Source organism: Herpailurus yagouaroundi, unplaced genomic scaffold, assembly GCF_014898765.1.
Source record: "Herpailurus yagouaroundi ecotype Mexico unplaced genomic scaffold, PumYag 29, whole genome shotgun sequence".
NCBI lineage: Eukaryota > Metazoa > Chordata > Mammalia > Carnivora > Felidae > Herpailurus > Herpailurus yagouaroundi.
In genome coordinates this window covers 94,180,210-94,207,795 of record NW_024412377.1, presented here as the reverse complement: position 1 = coordinate 94,207,795, position 27,586 = coordinate 94,180,210, and the positions used below count along the sequence as shown (strand labels likewise).

The window sequence follows — 27,586 nt, the reverse complement described above, 5'->3', positions numbered from 1 at the left end:
TAGAGGGAATAACAAGGCTAAAACTTTTATGAGAGAAGAAAGGAAGATGAAGCATTCAAGGAACTCGACAAAAGAAAGCTAGTCTGGCTAGAACAGTCAGGGGAATAGGTCAGATGAGGGGAGCACAGTTAGCAGGTCTTTCAGGGCCTTAGAGGTCATGGTGGGAATGTGGTCTTCATCCTGAATAGAACCATGATGGGGCTGCTTCACCTTCACTTTCATGAAGGCGTTCTTGGCAGCCTCATGATGGACTACCTGCTGTATCAAAAATATGGCACCAGCCACTCACCACAAACTTAGGGTTCTTGATTACTTTTCAAAGGTATTGCAGAGATCTCTTTTACTGGACAAGGATCTGAATATTTTAGAGACAGTGTAGGTTTTTTATTTTTTTTATTTTTTAAATTTCTTTTTAACCAGCATTTCTCAATTTATTCACATAGGTAACTTTAACCAGTAGTTCTTTAGCTCTTATTTTAGTTAAGAGATTATGTAGTGATGTGAAAATGCATGCAGATTTTATCTTTAGTTGAGATTATGGTATCCCATAAATCCTGATTAATTTAGTCTTATGGGTATGGGAAAGGCATATCTAAATTACAGTCATTTTAAAAAAGAAGTATAGCAGTGTTATTGTATATTCACGACCATAGATTCATCAAAATGAAAATAAGCCTGTGTTGTCTTCTAAAAGTTTTTCATTTGCGAACACATGGAAATTCTTAATGAGTAGAGCAAAGTGTCAGGCCAAGCATATTATCAGTATGGTAGCTTATCCATTCATCTATCCATCCATCCATGCATTCCTTCCTTCCTTCATTCATATACTTTTATTCAGGAATATTAAGCTGTTTTGCAAACCAGATACTGTATTTACAAATTGTTAGGCAGTTAGTTAGGCATGAGCTAGGAGAGGTAGAGCAGATGCTGGCCACACCTTCCAAGCCACCCCTGAGGGTTAACACCAAATTCAGAGCCAAGTCTAAGGGCTAAACACAACAGCAAAGGCCTAGCCACAGTGCTGGCTCAAAAGCCATAAGGGGACTTTGAAGCGCTGAGCATGAGCACAAAAGGTGTAACTTGCCCCTTAGAACCTTTAAGGCCAGAACAAAAACTCGTTACACACTCATAAATATACAATACATAAATAAGTACAATTATCACAGAATGCATCATGGGTAGGTGCATGTGCAGAAGCCAAAATACGATATAACCACCAGCGGTCAATCAAAAATGTCAATCAGGGGTACCTGAGTGGCTCAGTTTGTTGAGCCTTGGACTTCAGCTCAGGTCCTGATCTCATGGTTTGTGAGTTCGAAGCCCACGTCAGCTCACTGCTGTCAGCATGGGGTCTGCTTGGGATCTTCTGTCCCCCTACTTTCTGCCCACCCCCTGCTCTCTCCCATTCTCTATCTCAAAAATAAACATTTTTTTAAAGTGTCAATCAAAGCCAAACTTACATGTGCAGAAAGCAGGCTTAAAAGGATGCAGCTAGGGCTTCTTGGTGCCATTGCCAGTCTTGCTCCGGCTCTGGTCCGCTTTCACTCTTGAAAGTGTACTATATGGATCTACTCAGTAAACTCTATCTCCCCAGTCTGGTCTTGGGTCTCCAGTTCTTTGATGCATCTGGGACGAGAACCGAGTGACTTGGTAACAATGACTTAATACATTTTTATCTCATTTAGGTAAACTATATCTCAGAATTTTCAGTTTTTGTTCGTTAAGACATTTTAAGATTGAGTACTTAACCCTGTATCATGATATATGATTTTTTGATCAATGAGATTCAAGTTAAATTTTAAAGTCTGTTTGTGTATGATGATGTTATTGGAAAGCTTGAAGCTCTTTAAGCAGTATTGCCTGGGTATTAGTGTTTCTTTCACATATTCAGTTACTTTGTAACTTTCACTACAGAGTTTGGAGTTTAGGTAAGATAGAAATCTTTTAGCTAAAGCACATGTGTATTGTGGTTACATGATTACTGATTGGAAAATTAAAGTAAATTTACAGGAAATTAAATTTCTTAATGGTCCTAGGTGTAATTGGGCTCAGAGGACTGATTCATGCTAACCCTACTCAAATGAGAGTTACTATAAATCAGAATACAAGTTTATAAATTTTTAAAGGAAGGGATCTTTTTAAAAAGACTAAATCAGACAAATTTAGTCAGTTTATCTTTAGTAACAAACAACTCCAGCTTTCCAGAATCTCATGATCTCAAACATTTATTTCTCACTCATATTACATGTTGATAGCTACAGGTGGGCTGTCATAGCCCTGCTCTAGCTGTTTCCCATGTCTTGTCATTCCAAGACCTAGATTGAAAGAGCACCCCTATTTGGGCATGCCATTGTCATGGCAGAAGGAAAGGGCAAGAGGTGGCAGACACATGCAATACCTCTGAAAATTTCTAGAGAATTGGCACACTATTGCTTCCATTCATATGCCACTGTCTCAACCAAGATGCATAGCCAAGACTTAACTCTGGGGCAGGGAATCTTCTCCACCTACAGGGAGGTGCTGCAAGGTATATGGCCAAGGGCAGGGATATATACATCTCTGGGATTGTTTCCAGGGAGTTGGGAACAATCATACACTCCACCATACTACCACAGTATTAAAATATGCATAGTGGATTTCTCAAATAATACATTTTAGACATTATCTAACAACTTCCAATTACTATTGACAAAGTTTTAGTCTCCAACACTTCCCTCACCTTTCTTTCTTTATCCCCTCCAGCCCTCCAATATATTATTATTTACATTATTACTTTCATTGAAATCTGTCCATTGGTGGATGCTCAGACAAACAAAATGTGGTATATCCATACAATGAAATATTTTTCAGTAATAAAAGGGAATGAAATATTGACATATGTAACATCAATGAATCCCTGTCATTGTGTTGAGATTGAAAAAAGCCAAACACTAAAGAATATGTATTATTCTATTCATAATTTTAGAAAATGCAAACTAATCTAAAGTGACACCAAGTCTTTAGTTTTCCTGTGGCTGAGAATGGAGGGAACATCTCTTTCCTGCAAAAGTGCATAGGGAAACTTTTGTGTGATGTAAATATTCTGTACCTTTATTATGGTGGTATGCATATGCTCAAACTTACCATATTGTACACACTGAGTGAATGTAGTTTATTGTACTTAAATTATACCTCAGTAAACTTGATAAAGTGAGAAAAAGTTGTATATATGCATGAATTTATTAATAGCAATGAGTACATATCATGGTCAGTTATTTGTCCTCTTTAGAAATTCTCATTAGTTAATAGAGACTGTATTACCAAGAGAATGGTACATTCAGTTTGTAATTGGTTCCGTGTAATTCATTTTAAAGCACTTTACTGTGATACAGATTTAGTAACTCTTTAGCTAAAATTATGTTTTACATATGGATAATGATATGTAATATATCCCTAATTGTAAATATATTAAGTTTATGTAATATCGTATATACATATAGGTCTTAGCAGTCTCTTAAGTATAGAGCTTAATCTGCACTCTCCTATACTATAGGTTCAAGTTATGAAAAATTTTAAATATGCAATAAACTAAAATTTTTTATAACATTTATGACACAATTAGAGATTTAAGCAATCGACATATTTAATGTTAAAGAATTATTGATATTTTCTAGATATAACTGGCCTATTATTTTTAAAAGTCCTTATCTTTTAGACATCCATACTTAAGTCAAATAATTTTTGGTATTTTCTTCAAAATAATACCACAGAGGAGAAGTAGGTGAACTCATAAGTGAAAAAAGATTGCTTATGACTTGATAATTATTAAAGCTGGATGTTGGGTACAAGTACATGCGGGTGGGAAGAGGACTTCTGTTTTTCTGTTTGTATGTGTGTGCTCTCAATATTCCATGATTATATTTATGTGTGTTTATAATATTCCATGTTAGAAAGATGTGTAGATTTTCTAAGTTAGCAATTTCACTTCTAGGAATTTATCTTAAGGAACTTCTTGGGGATATGAACAAACAATCTACAATAATGTTCAGTGTAGTACTGTTTATTAATTGGAAACAATCTAAATACTTAAAGGAATTTGGTCAAATAAATTGATACATTTGTATGATATAAATACTAACATGGAATTCAAAATTATATCAGAAAATCATGATGAGCACTGGGTGATATAGAATTATTCAATCACTATATTGTACATCTGAAACTAATATGACCCTATATGTTACCTAATGGGAAGTAAAATAAAAACTTAAAAATTACATAAGAAAAATATATAATTACATGAGAAAATATTTGTGATATACGTTTAAGTGGAAAAAATTTGCACTGTTTTTAAGTATTATAAAAAGTAACTTATATGTGTTGTGTGTGTGCATCTCTGTGTTTGTGTGTGTGTGTACAGTCAAACAACAGAAGGATATATATTGTAATTTATATCCTAGGGGTGCCTGGGTGGCTCGGTCAGTTAAGCATTCTACTCTTGATTTCGACTCAAGTCATGATCTCATGGTTAGTGGGATCCAGCCCACATCTGGATCTTCTGTGCTGATAGCATGGAGCCTGCTTGGGATTCCTTCTCTCCCTCTCTCTCTGCCCCTCTCTTGCATACGCACGCTCTCTCTCTGTCTCTCAAAATAAATAAAATAAACTTAAAAAAATTTACATCCTCATAATTTTCAGAAATAGCTTTTTGGCAATTGGGTCTTTTTTAAATTTTTATTTATTTAAAGTGCTTATTTCATTTGAGAGAGCTAGTGAGTGCGCAAGTGGGGAAGAGGGAGAGAGGGAGAGGGAGAGAGAACCTCAAATGGGCTCCACACTCAGCGTGGATCCTGACATGGAGGCCAATTTCACGAATGGTGAGATCATAATGTGAGCCAAAATCAGGAGTCTGATGCCCAAACCCCACTCAGGCATTCCCAGTGCATCTTTTTTTTTTTTTTAATAAAAATGATGGAATATTTTTGCTTTCATATACTGAGTACAGTGAGTATAAAATTTCATGGTAAAATATTTTATTATGTTTTATTGTTTAACTATTTGGTTTATTATTTGGTTATTTTTGGTTAAACCTCAGTGTTTAGCACACTGCTTGGCACATAGTAGGCCTTCAGTAATAATATTCACTGGATAAGGATTAGGGTTGATGTTTACAAATTTAAAAAATCTGAATTTTTCATGTTTTCTTTGAAGAACATGTATTACTTTTTAAAATCAGAAATTTGCTATGGAAAAGTAAACAGTTTTGACAGGTACTTTGCCTTCTACTTTGATGTATCATAAACTGAGATATCCTCCTTAAAACTTCTTATAAAATCCGAAATTTAGCTATTCAGCATCTTTTTGTTTTTTTCTAGTTTCATCTCTCAGACATCTTCAAATAAAGAAGTGGTTGTAAACGGTAAGATCTGTATTTGTCCTTATGATTCCTTGAAGGGTTGAGGAGAAGGTTATTGTCTGTCATGGGCTTCCCTGAACACTGGTGATTGGAACAGCAGTCTCTTATGTAAAATCTCTTAAACTAGTATATTCTAAATTATCAGTCAGAAGAGGCTCAAGCCTGGTATATTTCACATTGCTTAGCATTTTATTGTCATTCGGTTATATTAATAAGTTACATTTAGCCTTTGTATTCGTATCATTTATTTGACAGATCAGCAGAGTAATGGAGATATGAAACAAACCCAGAATTGTACAACAGTACCAATCACACAGGTATGGATATGTTAGGAAACTAGATTGTATCTTAAAAAAAAAAAAAAATTAAACACGTTTCAATCAGGTCGGAGCCACTGTGAAAATATAAATAATAATTCTGTTAATAACTAACATTCTTGCTTAAGCTTTGGGTGGGGGAATGCATTACAATAGTCTTATGGTAAAGAAAATAACTAAAGTTTTACTTGCTCTTGTATATTCTCATTATAATATTCAGCTTTACTTTTGTTACTTTCTAGGCAGGATCACTATAGTAACGATTTATCTTTGGTTACTAGTAAGCTTGGATTGCTGCTGCTTCTTTAATTTCTCTTTTATCTGTACTTATCCTGGAGTAATTGGTATGAAATAGTTGATGTAGATAAGTAGATCTTCTTTCAGATATAGACCTGCCTTTGTGACTTCCAGGGTCAAGTACCAAAGTGCATTGTCTTGAGCTTCCTAGAAATCAGCAAGGGTTTCATAAAATGAAGACTGATATTAGAATACCCTGTTAGTTTATGTATATTAAATGATCTGGAGCTGCACTGTCCTAAGCAGTAGCCAGTAGCCACGTGTGGCTATTTAAATTTAAACTCAAATGAAATAATGTTAAGTAAAATTAAAAATTAATGTCCTCAGTTGCACTGGCCACATTTGGTGCCATAAGAGCTACATATAGCTAGGGCCTGCTGCGCTGGACACTGCAGATATTAAACACATCCAGTATTGCAGAATGTTCTATTGGGCACTAATGGTCTGGAGAATTATGCTTGGTATCTAGAAGCCTCTTGTTTGTTGGTTTGTTTTTTTGTTTAACATGTTAATTTCTTTATTTTAAAGTCCTGTGTTATTTAGGTTCTGATTTTCATGGCATGTTGAATTTTTGTTTTTAATTACTAGACTTTTTTTTTGAGCAGCTTTAGGTTTACAGAAAAAAACTGAACAACATATAAGTTTCCTATATGCTTTCTCAATCCCTCCCCACTCCAGTTTCCCCTTTATTTAACATTTTGTGTTATTTTGGTATGTTTGTTAAGGTTGATGAACCAATATTGGTAGACTATTATTAAATAAAGTCCATAGTTTACACTAGGATTCACTCTTTGTGTTGTACATTTTATGAGTTTTGACAAATGTATAATGTTATCTATTACTGTTAATAGTGTTTTACAGAATAATTATTTCATGGCCTTAAAAATCTGTGCTCTACCTATTCATCCCCACTTTCTCTCCCAGCCTGGTGACTTTTTAAAGTCTATATTGCTAATATTATCATTTGCAAAATTGGATCTTTTTTTTTTTTTAACAATCTGGTCCTTTCCAATTTGGGTGCTTTTTGGAACTAGTTTCATATACTTTTCAGACATACCTGTCATTTTAGCTTGTTATGATTAAGATGGGTCTACTTGTCTCCTTTGTCCCACAGTAGTATGGACTCTGGAGCTGGAGAGATCAGAGCTTCAATAGGTTGTGAATTAATCCTTTTACTTCTGAGAAGCCTTTTGTACCATGGAAACAAATCCATCTCTTAAATTTTGTTTATTTGGTTAACTAGACTCTCAAGTACACTCTGAGCAGACAAGGACATTTGGAAAAAGAAGCTTGGAATGCATTCAGCCATCATAGCCCAGTTAATGTCTCTATGGATGGAATTCCTTGCATTCTTTTCTGGGCCAAAAGAATAACAATAAAATTTAAGAATCAGACCTGGCTGGATTTTACAGATGAAGCTTTTGGCCAGAAGGCAGCAGTGGACACTAGCAACTCAAATTGCAGTGAAGAAAGTGCCACGTAAGTTGCCATTAGGGTATTGTAGTCTGTTAACTGGGCATTCGAGTTTTTTGACATTTCAGAAGATGGAAGTAGGTTCGTTTGTAGTTAACTTGAAACACATTTCTGAGGAAATGTTTAGCATCTACAATGAAAGAAAAATCAGAAATTAATTTAAAAACTACTTTTCCTAGCTATTTTCTTGTTATAATACCTCAAGGAAAATCAGAGTTGTGAAAGAGGAGGTTTTCCAAACTCATTCTGAAAACTGAAGAGGACCCCAGGCTTGGTATCAACTCCAGATGTGAGGTGTCCAACTACTTTTGTCCCAGCAGGGAGGAAATCGTGTATCAGCAAGCCGAGTCCTACGTCTTCTACTGGGGGAAACCATGAAGGCTGACTCTAGCCAAGGAAGAGTCCCAATTCTAGAGAGTGTTCTGAAGTTGTGGAACGTTGCCAGTTTGCAGGGGTATCTTTGAATGGCCAAATTTCAGAGAATTCTTTAGAACAGTTCTTCAAAATGATTATAATAATTGCTTTTGATTTGAGATAAGCAGATTAAACAAATATCCCTTTTAAGGAGGAAATCAATGTCCAGTACCTTTCTCTGCTTTTAGTCATCTGAGCAAAAATTTTTTGCTTGTATTTGTTTTGGTCAAGAAGGAGTAAGTCTGGCATGCCCCACTTGCTTTCTGTAAATCTCCTTGCTTTCAACATTTGCTGGTATAATGCAGGCTTTTGGAAGATTGTCTGCATTTGTTCTGGCCTGGTTGAGATGGGCAGAATGCTAATGTATACTGTGTATTTGTGTGTGTGTGCGTGTGTGTGTGTGTGTGTGTGTGTGTGTGTGTGTGTGGCATTTTTACTCCAGAACTTGACATTTCATTTAAAAATTATTGATGATGGGTGAAAATGGATTGTATTAGTATTACAAGTTATATTACAAGTTTTAGTTAGCATCTTGCCATTCAGAATGATTGTCTCTTATTAGAGAATTAGAGGATTCTAAGTATAAGCATCCAGAGTCCTCCCAGATTTGTTTATTCTGTTACAGCACAGACTACCAAAGAGACTCCAGCACTGCTGAGAGCTCAGGACTTGTTCCTTGGGCTCTAATTAATTCCCTACAGGGCTCTTTATTTGTGGTCAGCTGCCTGGAGAGAGGCTGATTGCCTAGGGATCATCTTGCCTGTCTGTGGCTGACTGGCCCTTCTTGATTCCATTTATTCTGACCACAGGATATTTGTGGAGGAGATCAGAGCACCACAGTTTTTTTGCTGGGCTTTAGAAATCTTAATGATCACTGGGAACCCAGAAACAGAAAAAATGAAAACTTGGCTTCTAGGCCCAGTTCTGCCAGTGAGCTTTGTGACTTTACAAATAGGAGCTGCCATAGGATCATATCTGTGAATGGAGGTGATGGCATCTATTAATTGTAACAGGCCTCGAGCATTTGCCATGGACCAGGCACAGAGCAAGGACTTCACGGCCACAATATTTGTTATTCCTTACAATACTATTGTGAAAAAGTCCCTGAGTCACAGACCATTACCATCTGAAATCAAACTTCGTAGAGGTTAGGAAATTTGATAAGATCATACAGCTTGTTTGCTAGTAGAGCTGAGGTCTACAATGTTTTTAATAGTGGCATTTTACCTGCTCTCTTGGCGCTATCTCATAGCATCATGAAAATCAAATGGGGAAGGGCACCTGGGTGACTCAGTTACCGACTCATTCAGCTAAATGTCCAGCTTCGGCTCAGGTCACGATCTCACAGTTTGTGAGTTCGAGCCCCGCTTTTAGCTCTGAGCTGTCATTGCAGAGCCTGCTTCAGATCCTCTCTTTCTCTCTCTCTCTCTCTCTGTCCCTCTCCCTCTCCTCCTCCTCCTACCCTGATTGCATGTGAGTGCTCTTTCTTTCTCTCTCTCTCTCAAAAAAAAAAAAAAACATTAAAATCAAATGGGGAATTGTATGCATGAGAACTTGTCAGGGGCTACTCAAAGTGGTAGTATTATCTTCCTAACATGCTAATGATAAACTAGAGTAAAATAGTGCCTAGTTTGCTGGTGGAAGGACCTAGGGAAGCTTTGGTTTTCATAATGCACAAAGGAATAATTGGGTGGAACCTGACTTTTCTTCTTGGCCACCAATGTAATAATTCTACTGGGACAAGTTCTAAGTGAATAGCCCCCACCTCCTGGAGTACTGCTCAGGCAAGTGTGCCCACATCCAGGACAGCCCACCCAAGGGCATGAGTGGGAGGCTTCCCAGTACACGAAGCATGCAGGGACCAGATATTGAGTCCGTCCCTCATTCCTGTGAATTGTGGACATTAGTGGACATTTGCTGTGCTGGCAAGGAAATCTTCTATTCTCAAGAACCAGAAAGGGAGTGATTGAAAGAACAAACCCAAGTAAAGACATAACCATGTAGGGTCAAAAGCACAGATTAAAAAAATATGACCTTGTTTTAGTGCCTGGAAACAAAATGTTCAGGGAAAGGCGAATTGTTGGCAGACAGATTTGCTACGGAAGTCTTTTTAAATAGTGAAAGCCCTACAAATAGAGCATAATCTGAGCATCTGTGTGTATTTTGAGTTTAGGCAATTATAGTCTGAAGAATTCAGAGTCCGTTTGAAACATGGGAGGTTAGGGCGCTTGGAAGAGAAAAAGCAGCTCTTTTTTGAGTGACTTACTAGATTGTATTTCTCCTTCGTGTTCTCAGGTAATGGTGCTGTGGCTGGCAGTTAAGAGCCTCACTGAATGATTGTCGAATTTGCTTTGTTGAAATCAAGCATGTTCTTTACTCTGCAGCAGAGCATGTTAACAGCTTTCACCAAAACCAGGACTGCTGGAGAGAACTCTTGCAGGGTCAGAAGCATAGAGAGGCCCTTGAGCTGCTCCATCAGAAGGGGGAAGCCGTTAGGGTGGGCTCAGTGTGGCCTTGCTTTGAATTTTAGTTCATCAGCTACAGAGCCAGTTTATAGATAACTAAGCTATTCTGATTCCTTGGAAGAAGTAGAGAAATGTCTGTTAGAGTAAGTGACCAATCAAATTCATAAAATACTATTCAAGGAGTACAATTTATTTCTTAGAAGTTTTAAGTAATTTGTTAACTATTAGAATATTATTAGAAAAAGGCCTTTTGGAGACTTGCTTAACTGAGTAAATTACCTTATAAAGTATTTATAAATGAGTGCTTTTAAGGTGCCTGAGCTTATAATGTTAGGAAATAAAGATAATTCTCTTAGTGACTTTATTTACCAGGTTTATTTTATAAATATCCCTTACCCCATAGATAGTATGAAGATAAACTTTAGCTCAATCACTGACATTTCTATTTCTTGATAAGTAGGACCAAATTAATGAGATTATATTTGTGGGTTTTTTTCAAGTTTGTAATTTTACATTTTATGGCTACCCACTTTTGCTTTTTTGGTTTTATGGCATATGTTGAGGTGTTATAACTTCTAGACATTATAATGTCTATTATGTAGATAATATAAAATACATAATATATTATAATATTTATATATATTTATATAATATATATTTATAATATATAATATATAAAAGGATGCAGCACCATCCTTTCTGTATTAACATTTTTCACATTTTTTCATTTCAGTTATTTAGCTTTTTCTCATTTTTATTTTTCAACCTTATTGAAATATAATAAAATACACTAAATTGCACATGTTTAAAGTACACACTTTGACCAATTTTGATGTGTTTGTACACCCATGAAACCATTACTATAATCAAAACAGCAAACATTTTCATCACCCTGAAAAGTTTCTTTGTGCCCTTTTGTGATCTTTCTCTCCTGCCACTCCCACCCCTCCAGGTAACCACTGATCTGCTCTCTATCATTATAGATGAGTTTGAATTTTCTAGAATTTTTTTTAAAATTTTTTTTTAATGTTTTTTATTTATTTTTGAGACAGAGAGAGACAGAGCATGAACGGGGGAGGGGCAGAGAGAGAGGGAGACACAGAATCAGAAGCAGGCTCCAGGCTCTGAGCCATCAGCCCAGAGCCCGACGCGGGGCTCGAACTCACGGACCGCGAGATCGTAACCTGAGCCGAAGTCGGACGCTCAACCGACTGAGCCACCCAGGCGCCCCGAATTTTCTAGAATTTTATATAAACATACTCATATAGTGTATACTCTTTTTTAGTCTGGCTTCTTTCACTTAGCATAATTATTTTGATATTCTTCTGCTTTGTTGCATGTGTCAAAGTTATGTTCCTTTTTACCGCTGAGTAGTAAGTGCTCCATAGTATGGATATACCACTACTTATTTATCCATCCACCTCTTGATGGAAATTTGGTTTTTGCCCCAGTTTTTAGATAGCTTTCCAAATAAAGTGATGTTAAACGTTCATGTGTAAGTCTGTATACGAATATATATTTTCATTTCTCTTAGATAAATACCTAGGAGGGGAATGGTCAGATCATATGGTATATGTATGTTTGGCTTTTTAAGAAACCACCGAATTGTTTTTTTGTACCATTTACCTTCCCACCAGCTTTGTGTGAGGAGGTTCTGGTTGCTTTACATCCTCACCAACACTTGGAATGGTCAATGTAAGACTGTAAAGAAAATATTTTTATTGTTTCTGCATGGTTAGCAATTTCTGGACAAATTTTACTGGGACTTGGGTTAAAAAATAAGCCTTGGAGTTAGTTAGTAATTTAGTTAGATTCATCTCCTTAGAAGAAAGTGTTTACCTGTCAGGAGCACTGAACCTCAGGACCATGGACATATTGCAGGGTTTGGAAACCCAGAGAGACTTCTTGTCTTCCTCTTAGAAATAATTATTTACATTCATGGGTATTAGACATGCAGCCGTTTGTCTCCTTTAAGATGAGCTATTTGCTCCCATTCAAAGGCTAATAAAACTCATCTGCTTACATTGTGAGGTAGGTAACTAGTACCCTTCTCTTTTCATGTTTCCAGGACAGTTTTTGACACTATGGAAGCAAATGTTTTCTTCCTCTCTCAGGAGGTGAAGGGGTACCACAGTCTCCCTCTTATATAAACTCCCAGATTCATAATTTTGGTGTTCCTCATCTGTATTACAAATCCCAGTGTGTACAGGATGATATCTGGCTCTCATCATGTTTCTAAGGCAGAAGAATTCGGTTAAACGGGGAATCAGGGCACCTGGGTGGCTCAGTGTCCGACTTTGGCTCAGGTCATGATCTCACAGCTCTAGAGTTCAAGCCCGCATCAGGCTCTGTGCTGATAGCTCAGAGGCTGGAGACTGTTTCTGATTCTGTGTCTCCCTCTCTCTGCTCCTCCCCTCTCAAAAATAAGTAAATATTTTTTAAAAACTCTTTAAGAAAAAAGGGGAACCAATATGGTTATTGCTATGAGTTAGTAATAATCTGTCTCTGCTCCCAGAAATCTCCTGTTAACTTTTACAAAAGTGTGAATAAATATGGATTTTAAAAGCTTAAGAGTCGGTTCTTAAAAAAAAAAATTAGCCATTTCGATTACTGTATCATGGTGCTTTTATCTTATTGTGGTCTTATTTTATATTTTGCTGATAGCTAATGATGTGCTGAGCATCTTTTCATGTACTTATTAGCTATTTGTGTATTTTTCTTTGTGAAGTGCCTGTCTTTTCACCATTTTTAAGTTAGGTTGGTTGCCTTCTTATTATTGAATTGTTAGTGTTATTTATTATATTCTGGATACTAGTTCTTTGTGTATATGTATTGTGAATATTTTCTCTTGTTCTGTGGCTTGCCTCTTTTTTGTTTCTTAACACTGTTAAGAGTATTTCTGAAGAGTAAAATTTTGAATTTAATAAAGTATAGTTTATCAATTTTTCTTTATGTTTCATACTTCTATTTTTTTTTCAAGAAACCATTGGCTACCCCAAGATTCCAAAACTGCTATATGTTTATAAGTTTTATAGCTTTAGTTGTTCCATTTTGAGGTAATTTTGTAGTAGAGTGTTATGTAAAGGTTGTTTGTATTTTGATAGATTATGTTCTTTCTGTTTTCTTAGTTTATCTATGAAGTTTGGTGATGCTGTAAGTCCCAAAGGTCTTGATATAAGGTAAGTATGGATACTACTTTAAAAGGTCATAAATTCAGCACTCCAGTTTAGTTCCATATAATTTACTCATTCAACATGTAGTAAGTATCAAGGACCACCTATGTGCCAAGCACTGTGACACGTGAAATGCCACATTTAACTAACTGTACAAAGTCAGTGATTTTATGGTAGGATCCTATCATAATGCTTTCTTCAGTTTCTACCAAAGCATCTGTGTAGTTTTTCCTTCCTCAGTTAAGACCTAGAAATCACATGAACCTGAGAATGTAATAGTCTTTTTCTTCTGAGCAAAGACTAAAATATATGTAAAGCTCCGAAGCTGTGACTCTGGTTTGAAGTTATTTTCTATATAATACCTTACAGTGAATCACACGTCATTTAATAATAGCAAAAAAGTCTCTGTTAGCCGAATTTCCCAGCAGACAACACAGGCTTACATCTTGCTCTGCTTATGTATGGAAGAATATATCTGCCAAGCAGTTAGGAACTGCTCCAGGAGTGGGGCACAATTTGAAGGCATTATATACTTTTTCTTATAATAATGAAATGTTTCCATTTCTATAGGACCAACCTTTTCATGGATACAAACAGCCGTGTCTTTAACATTACTTGAAACACCAGCAGGATGTGGTAGGGTAGTCTTTCCTAAGCTGTGTTCCATGGAACACTTCTGCTCTGTAAAAATATTTACAAGATTCCTAGGAAAGGGGTTCTGTGGTCAGATGTGTTTGAGAAAGACTGCACTCCATGTCCTCCTCTTGGAGATTGACACTATAAATTTGTATTAAACTTAAATTTATTACATTTAATGTATAAAATTAAAGTTACTATGAAGGCATGCTCTTAAGGAAGATTCCTGCACTTGGTAACTTTGATTAACCTCATGTTTCCTGTGTTTATCTCGGAAAGCTCTTTCCTCAGAATATTTGTCTACGTGTCATGGGACACTAGTGTTTCACTGATCATAATTTAAAAAATACATATCATCATATTTCAGAGAAACTTTATGAGGAAAATAGAATCCCACAAGGTGAGTAAACATATATACAAACCCAAATACACATATCTGTTTCATATAGGAATGAGGAATAGTTTTTATTCAAATAGCACCTTTTTTCCCCAAAAGGAAATTAGCTTTATGATTCTTATTTTTTCTGATGATAAGGGTATGTGGCAGACACTGTCAGTACCCTAGCTGTGTCACTTTGGGCATTTCCATTTGAGAGTACTGTAGTCCACCAGCTCAACTTTGAATTGTCAGCCCTTCCTTACCTAGAAGCTTTCTTTAGTCAGAGAGGTCCACTGCCTCTTATCCCTACCTCAGCAGCTCTCAGTCTGTGACTGAAAGAAGTGTATAAACACCCCAGCTCCCTCACCCTCAGATCAGATAACAGGCATGTGAACTACCCTGTCTCCCAGGGTACCCCATGGGCATCAAACCCCACTTGTCCATAGTGGAAACTTGCTTAACAATGTGTCCTTTTGGGGTGCCTTCTACTCTGTCATTTCTCTTTTTCCTGTTTGACATATTTTGAGTGACTAAATTGCCAAATAAGTTTGGGACCACCTCCCCAAATACTTCTATTCACATCATTGTCTCAGGGTCTGCTTCTGTAGGGGCCCAATACGTGTCCAGAAAACAGAAAAATCGGAAAATGTTAATCTATGAAAAGAACGTGAAAATTATTCATAATTTAACCTCCATTTGTAATCACTAATATTTTGATCTCTGTCCTTCCAGAATTTTTTCTGTGTAGTCATACATTTTTTTAATGAAGAAATGATCATGACAAATTATAACTTTTTTATTGCTAGAGAGTATTCCATTCCAAAATGGCTAAGAGTAAGGGCTCTGGTCTCAAATTGGATTCAAAGCTCTGCTCCCATATCTAATCTCTGAGTAAATTTGCACAGGTTCTTTCCTTAACTCCACTGTGTCTTGATTCATCACCTATGACATGAGGGTAATAATATTGTGTATCTCATGTTAAATAATAGAACGGTGCTTGACACAGTAAAAGCTTTTATTATTAGTTTTGACCCTTATTTATTTAACTAATTCTGTGTTATTTTCCATTTAGTTTTTCTCAACCTTTTGCAAAGTAAAATCAAGTTTTGATTACAAAAGAAAATAAAACAGGTTTCTTTGTGTTTTTCTTTTTGAAGGAGTTTGTACCATTCACTTTTATTCCTACCCATCAGGAAACTCTTCTCCAGAACTAGAAGTAAACTCTCACTGAGCCAGTTCTACTACCTGACAAAAGAGGGTGCAATTGCTCTGTTAATAGATGATTTCCTGTGTAGCAAAAATCAAGCGCTTTAGGAATGATACTGGAGTGATACTGTTGTAATCTTTTTCAGATTCACCCTTACCAATTACAAAAAGTCGTACATCCAGAGCTGGTTTAGTTTGCACAGAGTTGAGATTATTTTCAATAATTCGATCCAAGCAACTTTTAATGCCACTGGCATATATGCTCCATCGAGTTATTCCTACCACTGCCAGCATGTCAGCAGCCTGCAGCGTTATGATGCCCTCTTGTTGCCCAGCTACGTGGATGATACTTCAAGCCTGTGGGAGGTCACTTTTGTTGATTTCCAGGTAATAAACTAAAACAGGTGCTCAGTGCACCTGTATATTTGGTGCCAAAAAACCTCAGTGTTTGAAAACACCTGTAATATACATGTTTAGGGAAAAGAGAGGAATGGGTACCTTTAAAATAATGTTGGTATTTTTTTCTTTATCTTCTAAGTTTTGAAATGGAATCGGATAGAATGTTTCCTCTCCCTGTGCACTACCCACCGCCTATGCCTCCTCCCCACTTGCCTTTACATTCACATTTATGCAGTCACTAATAACTACCAATGAGGAACGCCAGCAGTTGAAAGTGGAGTGAAGCTGTGGTGTGAAGTCCCGTAACTGACACTTCCTGGAGGGAGAGGCCCTTCTGGGGAGACGAGCTGCTGGGCAATGATTTTATTTCCTTCTGGGGGTGGAACAGTGATCCTATCCGGACAGATAAGAAGTACATTTGTAGCCTGAGTGACAGCTTTGGCAGTTAGCATAGGAATGGAACTGTCAGCCAGGGAGTCACAACTATCCCAGAAGATCCTCTTGAAAGTACTTGGGGAAAGGCATGGGGAAAGGCTTAGAGACATCTGTCAACTTCCTCTGTCCTGTTTACCTTTTTTAAAAAACTTCCCTTGTTCTTCCAACTCACTGAAATAGGCAGGGTTTTGCTTGCCCTTTTGTGGACACTTTCCAATCTTTTCCAAAAGTAAATAGATTTACTTCCTCTCCTCCCAGCTTGGAGACGGGTGGTGTTGAGAAGCAGTTTGGGATAGGGAAGGAGCTTGCATTTTAACGTTTGAAAGCAAGTCTTGGTTTCAAATTGCTTGTCACCTACCTGGGTCAGCTACTTCACCCTCTTAATTTCTGACCTTTCTTTTACGGATGTAAAGAAATCATGGCCTAAGGTAAGTGTCAACACCCAGGACTGTGTCAGGCCTGGATTAACAGTAACTACTACTTTTGAGTCCTCTGTGTCTGCCAGCACTGTTGTGGTTATTTTACATACTTTGTTTTCAAACCTCATCATAATGTCACAAGATTGTTGTCATTATCCCTGTTTTACAAACGAGATACCTGAAGCTCTGATGGTTGCATAATTTCTCAAAGTGATATAACTGGTAAACGTTAGAGGCAGAGTTTGAATTCTGGACTATTTGACTTCAAGGGCACATTATAGCATACATAATGCAGATGTATTTATCAATGTTTATAAAGTATATGTTATATAGATTTCTCTCACTTGCCCTTTAGAAAAAGAAGCAGGCACAAAGGGCAGGAACTAATAATGAATACATGGAATAATTCACACATTATCCTGCCTGATTGGAATAGAGGAATTGCCTGATTTATACCTCTACCTTGTTTCAGAAGTGACTTTTAAGGTGACTTACAGAAACACTGTATGGAAATTAACTTTGAAAAATGTACAAACCACTTCATACCTATTAGGATGGTTATTATTTAAAAACAAACAAACAAACAAACAAACAAAAACAAGCAAACCCCAAACAGAAAATAACACACATTGTCAAGGATGTGGAGAAATTAGAACTTGTACATTGCTAGTAAGAATTGAAAATGGTGTAGCCTCTCTGGAAAATGGTATGGTATTCCCTCCGAAAATAAACAGAATTACCGTGTAACTCAACAATCTACTTCTGGGTATTTACTAAAAGAATTGGAAGCAGGAGCTTGAACAGATATTTGTGTATTCACAGTAGCATCATTGACAAAAGCCAAAAGATGGGTGGAAACAACCCAAATGTCCATCAATGGATGAATGAAAAACAAAGCCTAGTGTATATGTGCGATGGAATATTAGCCTTATAAAGGGAGGAAATTCAGATACAGGCAACAGCATGAATGAACCTTGACATTACGCTATGTGAAATAAAGCAGACACAAAAGGACAAATATTTGTATGATTTCACTTAAACGAAGTATCTACAGTAGTCCTATTTGGAAACAAAAAAATAAAATGGTGTTTGCAGGGGCCTGAGGGAAGAGGGGAATGGGGAATTAGAGTTTAATGGCTGAGTTTTGCAAGATGAAAAAGTGTCCTGGAGATGGGTGGTGGTGATAGTTGCACAATAATCTGAATGGACTTAATACCAGTGAACTGTACACCTAAAAATAGTTAAGATGGTAGATTTTATGTTATTTATATTTTACAAACAAAAAAGGGGTTAAAGACATGGGGCTTAAGAAAAAGGAAGAAAAGATTAGTTACAGCCACCAGTGAGGCCATTACGCAAATCCGCGAGGCCATCTGTCTGACCTGGCTAGAAGCAGCCCAGTGACTTGGCTCTAAAGCTTTGGGGCATCTAGTATATGAAAGAATCGCTCAGTTACATGTTCTTGAGGTCCGTAAGACTACTGAAAATGTGCTTGCGAGGAGCACTTTCATCCCTGGTCTGGGGCCGCATGTGCCAGTGTCTTCAGCAGTCTGTGGTGAACACAGCAGTGGATGCCAGAGGTGGGCCTTTCTAGGCCATCCTGAATGTAAGCAGATGGCGGAATGCGAGCTCAGTGCAGGCGAGAGGTGGCGGTGTCCATAGTGGTTAAAGTACGTACACAAAAGGCTGCATTCCGCAGACATGGCTTTGCCCATCTGACTTATTCTAAGAAGTACAGAGTGATGTCACGTGCATGGCAAACTGAAGGACTGCTAAAGTGTAGCCGGCATCACAAGGAGTGTATTTATTCAACACGGGCTAATTTTTGTTTCTTTGGAATGCAGGCTCAGTGTTGCCATCTTTTGTCATTTTGTCAAGAGCTTGACTCTTCAGGCACTAGCCCTTTGAGGACCCTTTGCCTCTTTCTTTTCTTTCCTTTTTTTTTTAAAAATTTATTTATTTATTTATTTTTGAGAGAGAGAGAGAGAGAGAGAGAGAGAGAAGAGAGAGAAGAGAGAAGAGAGAGGGAACACGCACCTGGGGCGAGAGAGAGACAGAGGATCCAGAGGGAGCTCCATGCTGACAGCAGACAGCCTGATGTGGGGCTTAAACCCATAAACTGTGAGACCATGACCTGAGCCAAAGTCAGACCCTAAACCTACTGAGCCACCCAGGTGCCCCTCACTTTGCCTCGTCATAGAAAGGCGGGCCAGGGATCCCAGAAACCAGGCCAAAAGTCTCCTTCAGGAGCTGTTTTAGATTCAGTCTAGTGCACAGATAACTGGGCAAGCAAGGCCTCTAAAGTCTACGGCTACAGTCATTTCAGCATGAAAATATGCAAGGGCACCTACTTAAGTCATAAAAATGAATTGTCACTTAAAGCCTTCATGGATAATTCAGTTTTTTGATGTATCCCTTTAAAACCAATTAGGTGACCGAGGTGATGCTATGTAGGATTCTTTTTCAAAAGCCAGCTAAGTGTGGGAGCTGCCTTCCATGAAAGATTGGTCTTATTTAGAGTAGTCTGTAGCCCAGTTACTTTTATTGCGACAGTATTTAGATACAGAGCCAGTTGTCGATTTGAACCTCTTGTAGTTCCAACTATTTGAGCCACTTCATCTGCACATGTGAGAAAGCTCTTCTTTCCATGCTCTGGGCAGGATGTAAAACAAGGGCTGGTATACAGCGCTTCCAAAAACAATACCAAGTCTGTATGGTACAACTGATAAAGAGGGGGAGGTAGCGTCTGGAGGAAGAAGAGACAGAACATACCAGGAGCTGTGGAATTGTAAACTGAGAAGTGACTCTGAAGTCAAACTTCCTGGGTTCGAATTATAACTTCATTGCACTTAAAAGAATCAATACATAAATAAAATAAATAAAAAATAACTTCACTTAATGCCGAGTGACTCTGGGCAAGTTACTTAACTTTTCTGTGCCTTAGTTTCTTCATCCATGAAACAGTAACTTATTCATAGGCTTTTGTGGTTTTTAAATGAGTTAGGGCAATATCTAATACATAAAAAATCTTCAGTAACTGTTAGCCTTTACTATTAGCTATATTTTGCCTCATTGGGAATCATAATATCTACTCTTAAGAGATTCTTCCTGTCCACATCCTGTCAACAGAATCAAAGGCAGAGGAACTGAGACGTATTATTCTTTGTGAAATTATAACTAATGTTTATAAAATTTTGAGTGCACTTTAAATTTTAGTGACACCACTAAGTTATGTTTTTAGATGAACTAGAGTATTTATGAGGATCAGATGACAAGAGGTTTTATTTCAGAGCCTTGAGCTTCTTGAGCCTCTTAATTATGGTAAACATACATCGCAGAGTATCTGGGTCAGTTTTGATTAAAAATTGTTTCACTGTGCCCATAAGCACACTCACATTTGTTGGATCATGTGCTCAAAGCATTCAGTGAAGTATGGCTCCAGTGCCTTAAATTTGATTAATTAGGAGCCCAGAAGCCTCAGCCCAACTGACAAGTAGATCTTAGGAGAGAAAGAGTATGTCACTTCAGCTTTTTCTCCTTGACAGATCCAAGGCTTTACCATCAAGGGGAAGCAGTTTGCCAAGGCCCGAGATTGTGCCTCTTCCTTCTCACCAGCAATTCTGATTGGCCTGGCCATGTCCCTGATCCTGCTGCTGGTGCTAGCCTACGCTCTGCACATGCTCATCTACCTTCGATATCTGGAGCGGCACTATGATTTCATCACCTCTCCAGCCCACTTCCCCCACTTGAAACCTCGAGATGCCGCAGAAGAGAAGGAGCTGCTGAGGAGCCAGGGGGTCGAGTGCTATGAACTGAGAAGCCAGCAGATCTGCAAAATTTATGTGTAACAGCACAGACCCCTCTTCCTCACGAAGTCCACAATGGCCAATGAAAGGAGCGATTTCTGTTGTGTCCTCTTTGACTTATGATATAAAATTTTTACCTTATGGCTTGATTTAAAAAAAAAGGAAATACATGCAAAAAATACATTTTGGAGCATCCACTGGCCTACTGGAGGCAATGAAAATGTTATCCCAGGAACCCCACAGAAATAAATATGATTGTTGCCCCAAATGTACTTTGAAAGCAAAGGGGTATTTCAAATTAAGACAAAAAAAAAAAAAAAAAAAACCACGACAAAACCCAAACAACAACAACAACAACAGCAACAGCAACAAAACCCAAAACCAATGATGCCATTTAGAGCAGGGAAAACAAATTTGGTCCTCCTTGTCTGTGCCAATTTGGATGTGCTAAGTACAGAAATAATAAAAACAAAGGTTATCTGGAAGTTCTGAATTTTAAGTATTTTGTACTAGTTTGTATTTTTAATTTTTTTACTGTTTATTTATTTTTGAGACAGAATGCGAGTGGGTTAGGGACAGAGAGAGAGGGAGACACAGAATCCGAAGCAGGCGCCAGGCTCCCAGCTGTCAGCACAGAGTTCCACCGGGGCTCAAACCCACGAGCTGTGAGATCATGACCTGAGCCGAAGTCGGATGTTCAACTGACTGAGTCACCCAGGCGCCCCGTCACAGTTTGTATTTTTAGAAATTATATCCCAATTTTGTTTTAAAAATTAGTCTCTTTTACAGAGATTTTTAGGGAAGAGTATTGTCAATATGGTAGAACACTTTATTCAAAGGCTGTCTTGTCATTTTACTTTGCTGTTCAGAGGCAGTCCAGTTCAATTTGTGAAGGAGGGGTAATAGTCTTGGAGTTTCTTACGTTTTCCTTCTGGCTGTGGTGGCCAGGCTTGTCTCGTTTGTCTGGTGCAGACCTGCATTAACCCTCCTAGGTACCACCTGGAATAAACAACTGAGCTAAGAACAGGGTGCTTGCTATGCAAACAGCTTCAAGGCAAATCCCGTAAACTCCCTTCCAATGAAATAGTGTTCCTCCAACTCTTCTTTAATAGAAATTCTGCAGTTACCACTACTCTTCTTACAACCACCTTTTTCCGTATGGATTTCTCTATAGTCTTTTCCAGTTCTTGGCAGATACTAAAGATTGACTTGCTCTGGATTTTCACCAAAGCTTCTCTAACATGTCTTGTATATTAAAGAGATATCATGTGTAGAGAGTAAATTGCATTTCCCTAAAGAGGGTTCCATATGTGATCTGCGCAAAACTTAGAAAGCTGATGGGAACTATGTGGGATAGAGGTCATGCACAGAGAAATTGAATCTTTTGGGCAGCTGTGGTAATGAGTTTACAGTCAATTCTGTGGTCTATAACTAAGAATTTTGATTCATGTACTTATTTATACCAAAGTTGATCATAGGGAACACACCCTCAAGAACATAGGAATCTAGGATTGATTATTTTATCTGTTTAGTCTAAAACCATTGGGGACTCTGTTAGCATTAGAGAGTGGGAAAAGGAAAGATCATGTCATTCTGTAATGAAATTTTCATTGTGGTCGCTTTGAGTGTCCATTGGTAGTAGAAATGATTGCTGTGGTAGGCCAAAGGTACTTGAAGGGTAAACATAACTTATGGTTCAACTGAGACACTTTTAATTTTTTTTTTCAACGTTCATTTATTTTTGGGACAGAGAGAGACAGAGCATGAATGGGGGAGGGGCAGAGAGAGAGGGAGACACAGAATCGGAAACAGGCTCCAGGCTCTGAGCCATCAGCCCAGAGCCTGACGTGGGGCTCGAACTCACGGACCGCGAGATCGTGACCTGGCTGAAGTCGGACACTTAACCGACTGCACCACCCAGGCGCCCCCTGAGACACTTTTAAAAGTGAAAATGTCACTAGCAATTCCAGTGTAACAGATATAAGCAGGATGGTGCTAGACAAACTGGGATAAATAGTCACCCTAGATATAATAATACCATACAGGGCGATACCCTGTAAGGTAAGGTGGCTCTTTCTTTTATTTTTTTTTCTTTTTAAATTTTTTTAATGTTTATTTAATTTTGAGAGAGAGAGAGAGCATGAGCAGGGGAAGAGCAGAGAAAGGAGACACAGAATCGGAAGCAGGCTCCAGGCTCTGAACCGTCAGCACAGAGTCCCATGCGGGGCTTGAACTCACAAACTGCAAGATCATGACCTGAGTTGAAGTCAGATGCTTAACCTACTGAGTCACCCAGGCACCCAAGCTGTCTCTTTCTAACTGTACTGGAGGGCTTACAGAAAGAAAATAATAGCTTAAGATTTAAAATTCACGGCTCAGGGCACTTGGGTGGCTCAGTTGATTCAGTGTCTGTCTTTTGATCTCTCCTCAGGTCTTGCTCTTAGGGTTGTGAGTGCAAGCCCTGTGTTGGGCTCCATGCTGTGTGTGGAGCCTACTAATAAACAAACAAACAAAACATTCACAGCTCAAGGCATAGTTAAAAAAAAAAAAAAGCCAGAGAGTTTCTGTGACTGATCTACAAGGATCTCTTACCTCTTACCAAAGAACTGACATATTGCAGATCAGACACACAGGTCTGATTCTGCACATTGGTAAACTGCCTTGTGGGTGGAATTCACAGCCACCTTGCTGGGTCTCTTAATGAATATGAGCACATCGATTACAAAATAGAAGAAAATTGAAATAAGAATGCTAACTTTGGGAGAACTTAAACATCTTTAAGGATATTGAATTCCAAATTCCACTAAGTTTTTCTTGCTAGCAGAAACAATCATGTGAAATGAAGCTATTCTGACTTCACCAAAGATAGTTACCTTGCCAGGGAATGTCAGTTTTCCTCAGTGTCTGTAAGCAATAGGAGTCACACTCTAGCATATCCCAGGGAACCAATCGCAAAGTCAAATATGGGAGAATAAAAATCGCAAGGTTTTTCTAATTTATTCAACAAAAGAGTTGGAGGAATACATGAGGGGAATGGATTCTGCAGGTGCTAGCTCAGAGAGGGAAGTGTATAATTTTAGTTTGGGCTGAGCTTTTTAAATAGGTTCTCTTACCGAATTTTGGGTTAAATATTCTGGTTTGAGCAGCTGGGAGTATTTCTAACATTTTACTCATCTGGTTGATTAAAATCTGGACTCAACAGTGACATGCACTACGTGAAATAGACCAGAAATTCATCAGTATAATATAGAGGAAGAAAATAGATTTAGCAATTTAGAGAATTGGGATGTGGGAATGGATTTATCATGCATGTCCTTCTCTCCATCCCCAAAACTATTTTCTGTGAAGGCCCAGAGGACACTTCTGTTGTCATAGCAGTGAACTGAAAAATACATTGGGAACATAGCACTAGCATTTTTGAAAAGTGCTCTAGTGGCTGTCCTCTGCAGGCTGTGGATGAAGGTAAGAGATACTTACTCTTCGTGATTCCTTAGTCTCAGTGGGGATGCTAGGATCCTGGAGTGGCAGAGGTCAGATAGCAACATAGCAACCTTAAGGGACTGTAGGGCAGGAATGTTACTCAGGTTAGATCATGTTTGTTAATAGTAAAGTGATCTGTGACACCTGTAGCAGGGCAGCCCATACAGTACTCATTCATCTGTATAATCATAATAAAATCTATCCTCATATAAAAATGCCTTATTTCACCCATCATGGTGGATTCCCAAAGTTGAGTCTGGTAATGACTCAATTAGACAGCTCTTAACTGAAGAGACCTCCTTAAAAAGGGTTTTTGGTTTCATATCTAATGTTGAGCATTATCATGAATAATTTTATGCCTGTCCATTAGGTGCCTTTTTTTTTTTGGTATCACTTCAGGTAAAGAACTTATGCTATTTCCATAGATATCTTTATTATTAACCCATCAGGTATGTGATTATTGCCATGTAATTGTTAGTGCTGCAGGAGTAAGCCTAAGAGATGTTGGTTTTTCTGGGAAGTCTGGAACAATATGGCAATGTTTGACCTGACTAGGAGTTGACTGGGAAGGTAATGTGGGAAGGACAGATGTGGCAGAAGGAAACATATATGCAAAGACTGGACTTTATCATGTGTGGAGAACTATGACTAAATTTCTGTGGGCAGGCACATAGAATGTATTTAAACGAGTGAAAGAGAGATGGAGCTGGAAATGAAGAGGGGGAACAGGTCATTGTGCTCAACTAAAGCCTTACAATCTTGAGGCGATGGAGAGGCCCTTGAGGGGATTTTGGAAGATATGAAGCAAGAGGGTTGTGTGGCATATAAGTGTGGGTAGAATAGAGACACATACACCATTTAGGAGATAATTGGAATCATTCAGATGAAAAATAATAGAACCTAAACTAAGACAATGGGGTGAGAGGAAAGAACAAGAAGAGGTATTTAGGAAGTTGGTTCAATAAATCTTGGGAACCAATTGGAAAGTCACAAATGACGTTAGGTATCTTATTTGGGGTGCTGAGTGGATGGTAATACCAATTTCTGCAATCAGGGAGAAAGAGCAGAGGGTAGGAGTTTGAGATGGGAGATGCTTGTAGGCAAGGTCCTACAATAGAGGTCCAAGCAGGCAGTTTGGTATATGAATCTGGGGCAAAATAAAGAGGTCTGGACTAGAAATTTGGAAATGTAGCAGTTGGCTTTCAGTGTCCTACCCATATTCCTGTATTGCATCCTGACCCATCTCTCCATTGTTAGTTACTGCCCTCTGAGGCTACTCTCCCTGTGTTCATGGCAGGCTGGAAGTGCTGAAGAATTAATTTCTCCCAGGGGCAGCCCTTATGGACTGACTCTCAGGAATTGTGAATAAACACCCCAGCTCATTTGTCCCTTGACTAGAATAATTCTAGGGTGTGTTTTACACCATTTCCTAGAGCGCCACAGCAGGACTTAGCTCTTTTGCCCGTTGTGATATCGTGCTTGGTAATGTTCACTTGATTAACTCCCTTCTCTTCCTTGCCTTACTTCCTTGCTCCCATAGTGATATTTCCTAATGATGTTGGCATTACCTCCAGAATAAGCTACTTGTGTTTAAATCCTTGTCTCAGGATCCGCTTCTCAGAAAATCCAAACTAAGACGAGCAGTAACAGGCAAACAGGGAAAGTTGACTGCATTTGAAAAATAGCTTATTTTTACAGCTTTAAATAAAAAAGCATAGTTATTAGAATGTAATGCCAAGAACCCTTCCAGGGCCATGGAAGAGACCTATATAAATGAGTGTGTGTGTGTGTGTGTGTGTGTGTGTGTGTGTGTGTGTGTATTTTTACAGAGATTTGACCTCATACACAATGGTGGACCCTGGCTAACCATTCTGTGTGAGCTTGTTGTCGCCAACTTGCATGCTAAAACTTGCATAGCAGACACTTGGAAAGGGAAAATGGATATAAAGTGGTAGAGAGCAGGGACAAGCTAGAATCCATGAAGAGGAGCTAGAACTGTAGGAATGAACTGGAACCTGTGTCCGTTTTCACTGCCTCCAACGTTGATAAAGTAGTGTCCTTTGTCAAAACAAATGGCCCAGAGCTGAATGAATGGCTCAGGGATTGAAGATGTTGAAGAAAGATCCACTAGAAGCTGGAGGACCTGCCAGCCTGGGTGTTGCCGTGTACCACCAAGGTGGGCCAGCAGGTAAATGATAATTTGCTTGAGCTACAAACGTACCTTGACTCCACCATTTGGAGGTTAAAAACAATATGGCTGCTGCTTCACTTCAACCTTCTAAATCATGCAAATAGGTCTTCCTAATGTGGCCCACCTTAACCAGAAACATACAGGGAAATTAATTCTGGGAAACATAGTTTAGCTTAGCTATATTTTCCTTCCAGGCAAAATGAGCAGCCAGGTACCTTGCTAAAAGTCTTGTCCAGAGGGAGCATTTCCTTTTACCCTGTCCATCAAGGCTAACTTGGCATGGGTTGTTAGTGTTATAGCCTCCCACTTTCAGGTTTTGCCTGCATATATTAAGTATAACCATCTATAACCCAAGCTTGAGTTTTTTTCTTCCTTAGCAGCTTCTCAGAGAGGAATGCCCATTAGACCATAGGTATGAGTTCACAGAGAGAGACAACAGTTAGTAAGAGTGGGGGCATGGGCATCCAGGCTACTTCCTCATGCAGCTGACTTGTGCCTCAAAGGCTTGGTTGAGCCTGCCTTCCATATACAACTTTCATTTGATGATGGATTGCTGCTGTTGTGAATGTCTAGCTTTGTGGGCTTGGTGAGTCAGATGATATTTATTTCATGATAGGCACCTCAGGCCACTTAGTAACTTGGTGGCCCATGGTCAGATGTTCAATCTGTACTAAGGCCAAGTAGAAAGTAAAAAAGCCAAAAGCTGTTTCTGAAAAGGAGAGTAGTTATCTTCATAGGATGGCATGGTTCTGCTGCAAAATTCTAAGGGTCCTCTTTGTGATTCACTAATAGGGGCCTGTCACAGGCTCCATACAACATGCCTCTCCACCACTGACACTTTGAGCAGATTCTTTATGCACAACATCACAAAACTGACGCTTTTGTTCCTTGTTACTGTTAATTATATTTAGTTCTAGGGGAAGAGTACATAATCCCTAAACACTCGGTGTGTGTATGTTTGATGTAGACCCTGTGGTAAGGGTAAGGGTAAGACCCTGTGCCTCTCCCTCAAGGCTGTCCAAATTCTAACTCCTAGAACCTGTGAATATGTTAGCTTTCATGGCAAAAGGGGCTTTGCAGATGTAATTAAGGGATTTAAGA

General features: G+C 38.4%; 1 protein-coding gene across 2 annotated transcripts in view; it reads left to right on the top strand.

Moving 5' to 3' along the window:
- Positions 1-21,299, top strand: part of LOC121013650 (V-type proton ATPase subunit S1-like protein) — a 39,552-nt gene extending 18,253 nt beyond the window's left edge. For both annotated transcript variants that reach the window (XM_040449391.1, XM_040449384.1), the window contains 6 exons: positions 5,355-5,398; positions 5,651-5,712; positions 7,253-7,488; positions 13,490-13,540; positions 15,902-16,142; positions 20,554-21,299. In XM_040449391.1, the coding sequence (XP_040305325.1) occupies positions 5,671-5,712; positions 7,253-7,488; positions 13,490-13,540; positions 15,902-16,142; positions 20,554-20,856 (873 nt within the window). In that variant the 5' untranslated portion in view covers positions 5,355-5,398; positions 5,651-5,670 and the 3' untranslated portion in view covers positions 20,857-21,299. The remainder of the gene's footprint in view (positions 1-5,354; positions 5,399-5,650; positions 5,713-7,252; positions 7,489-13,489; positions 13,541-15,901; positions 16,143-20,553) is intronic.
- The last annotated feature ends 6,287 nt before the right edge of the window (positions 21,300-27,586 follow it).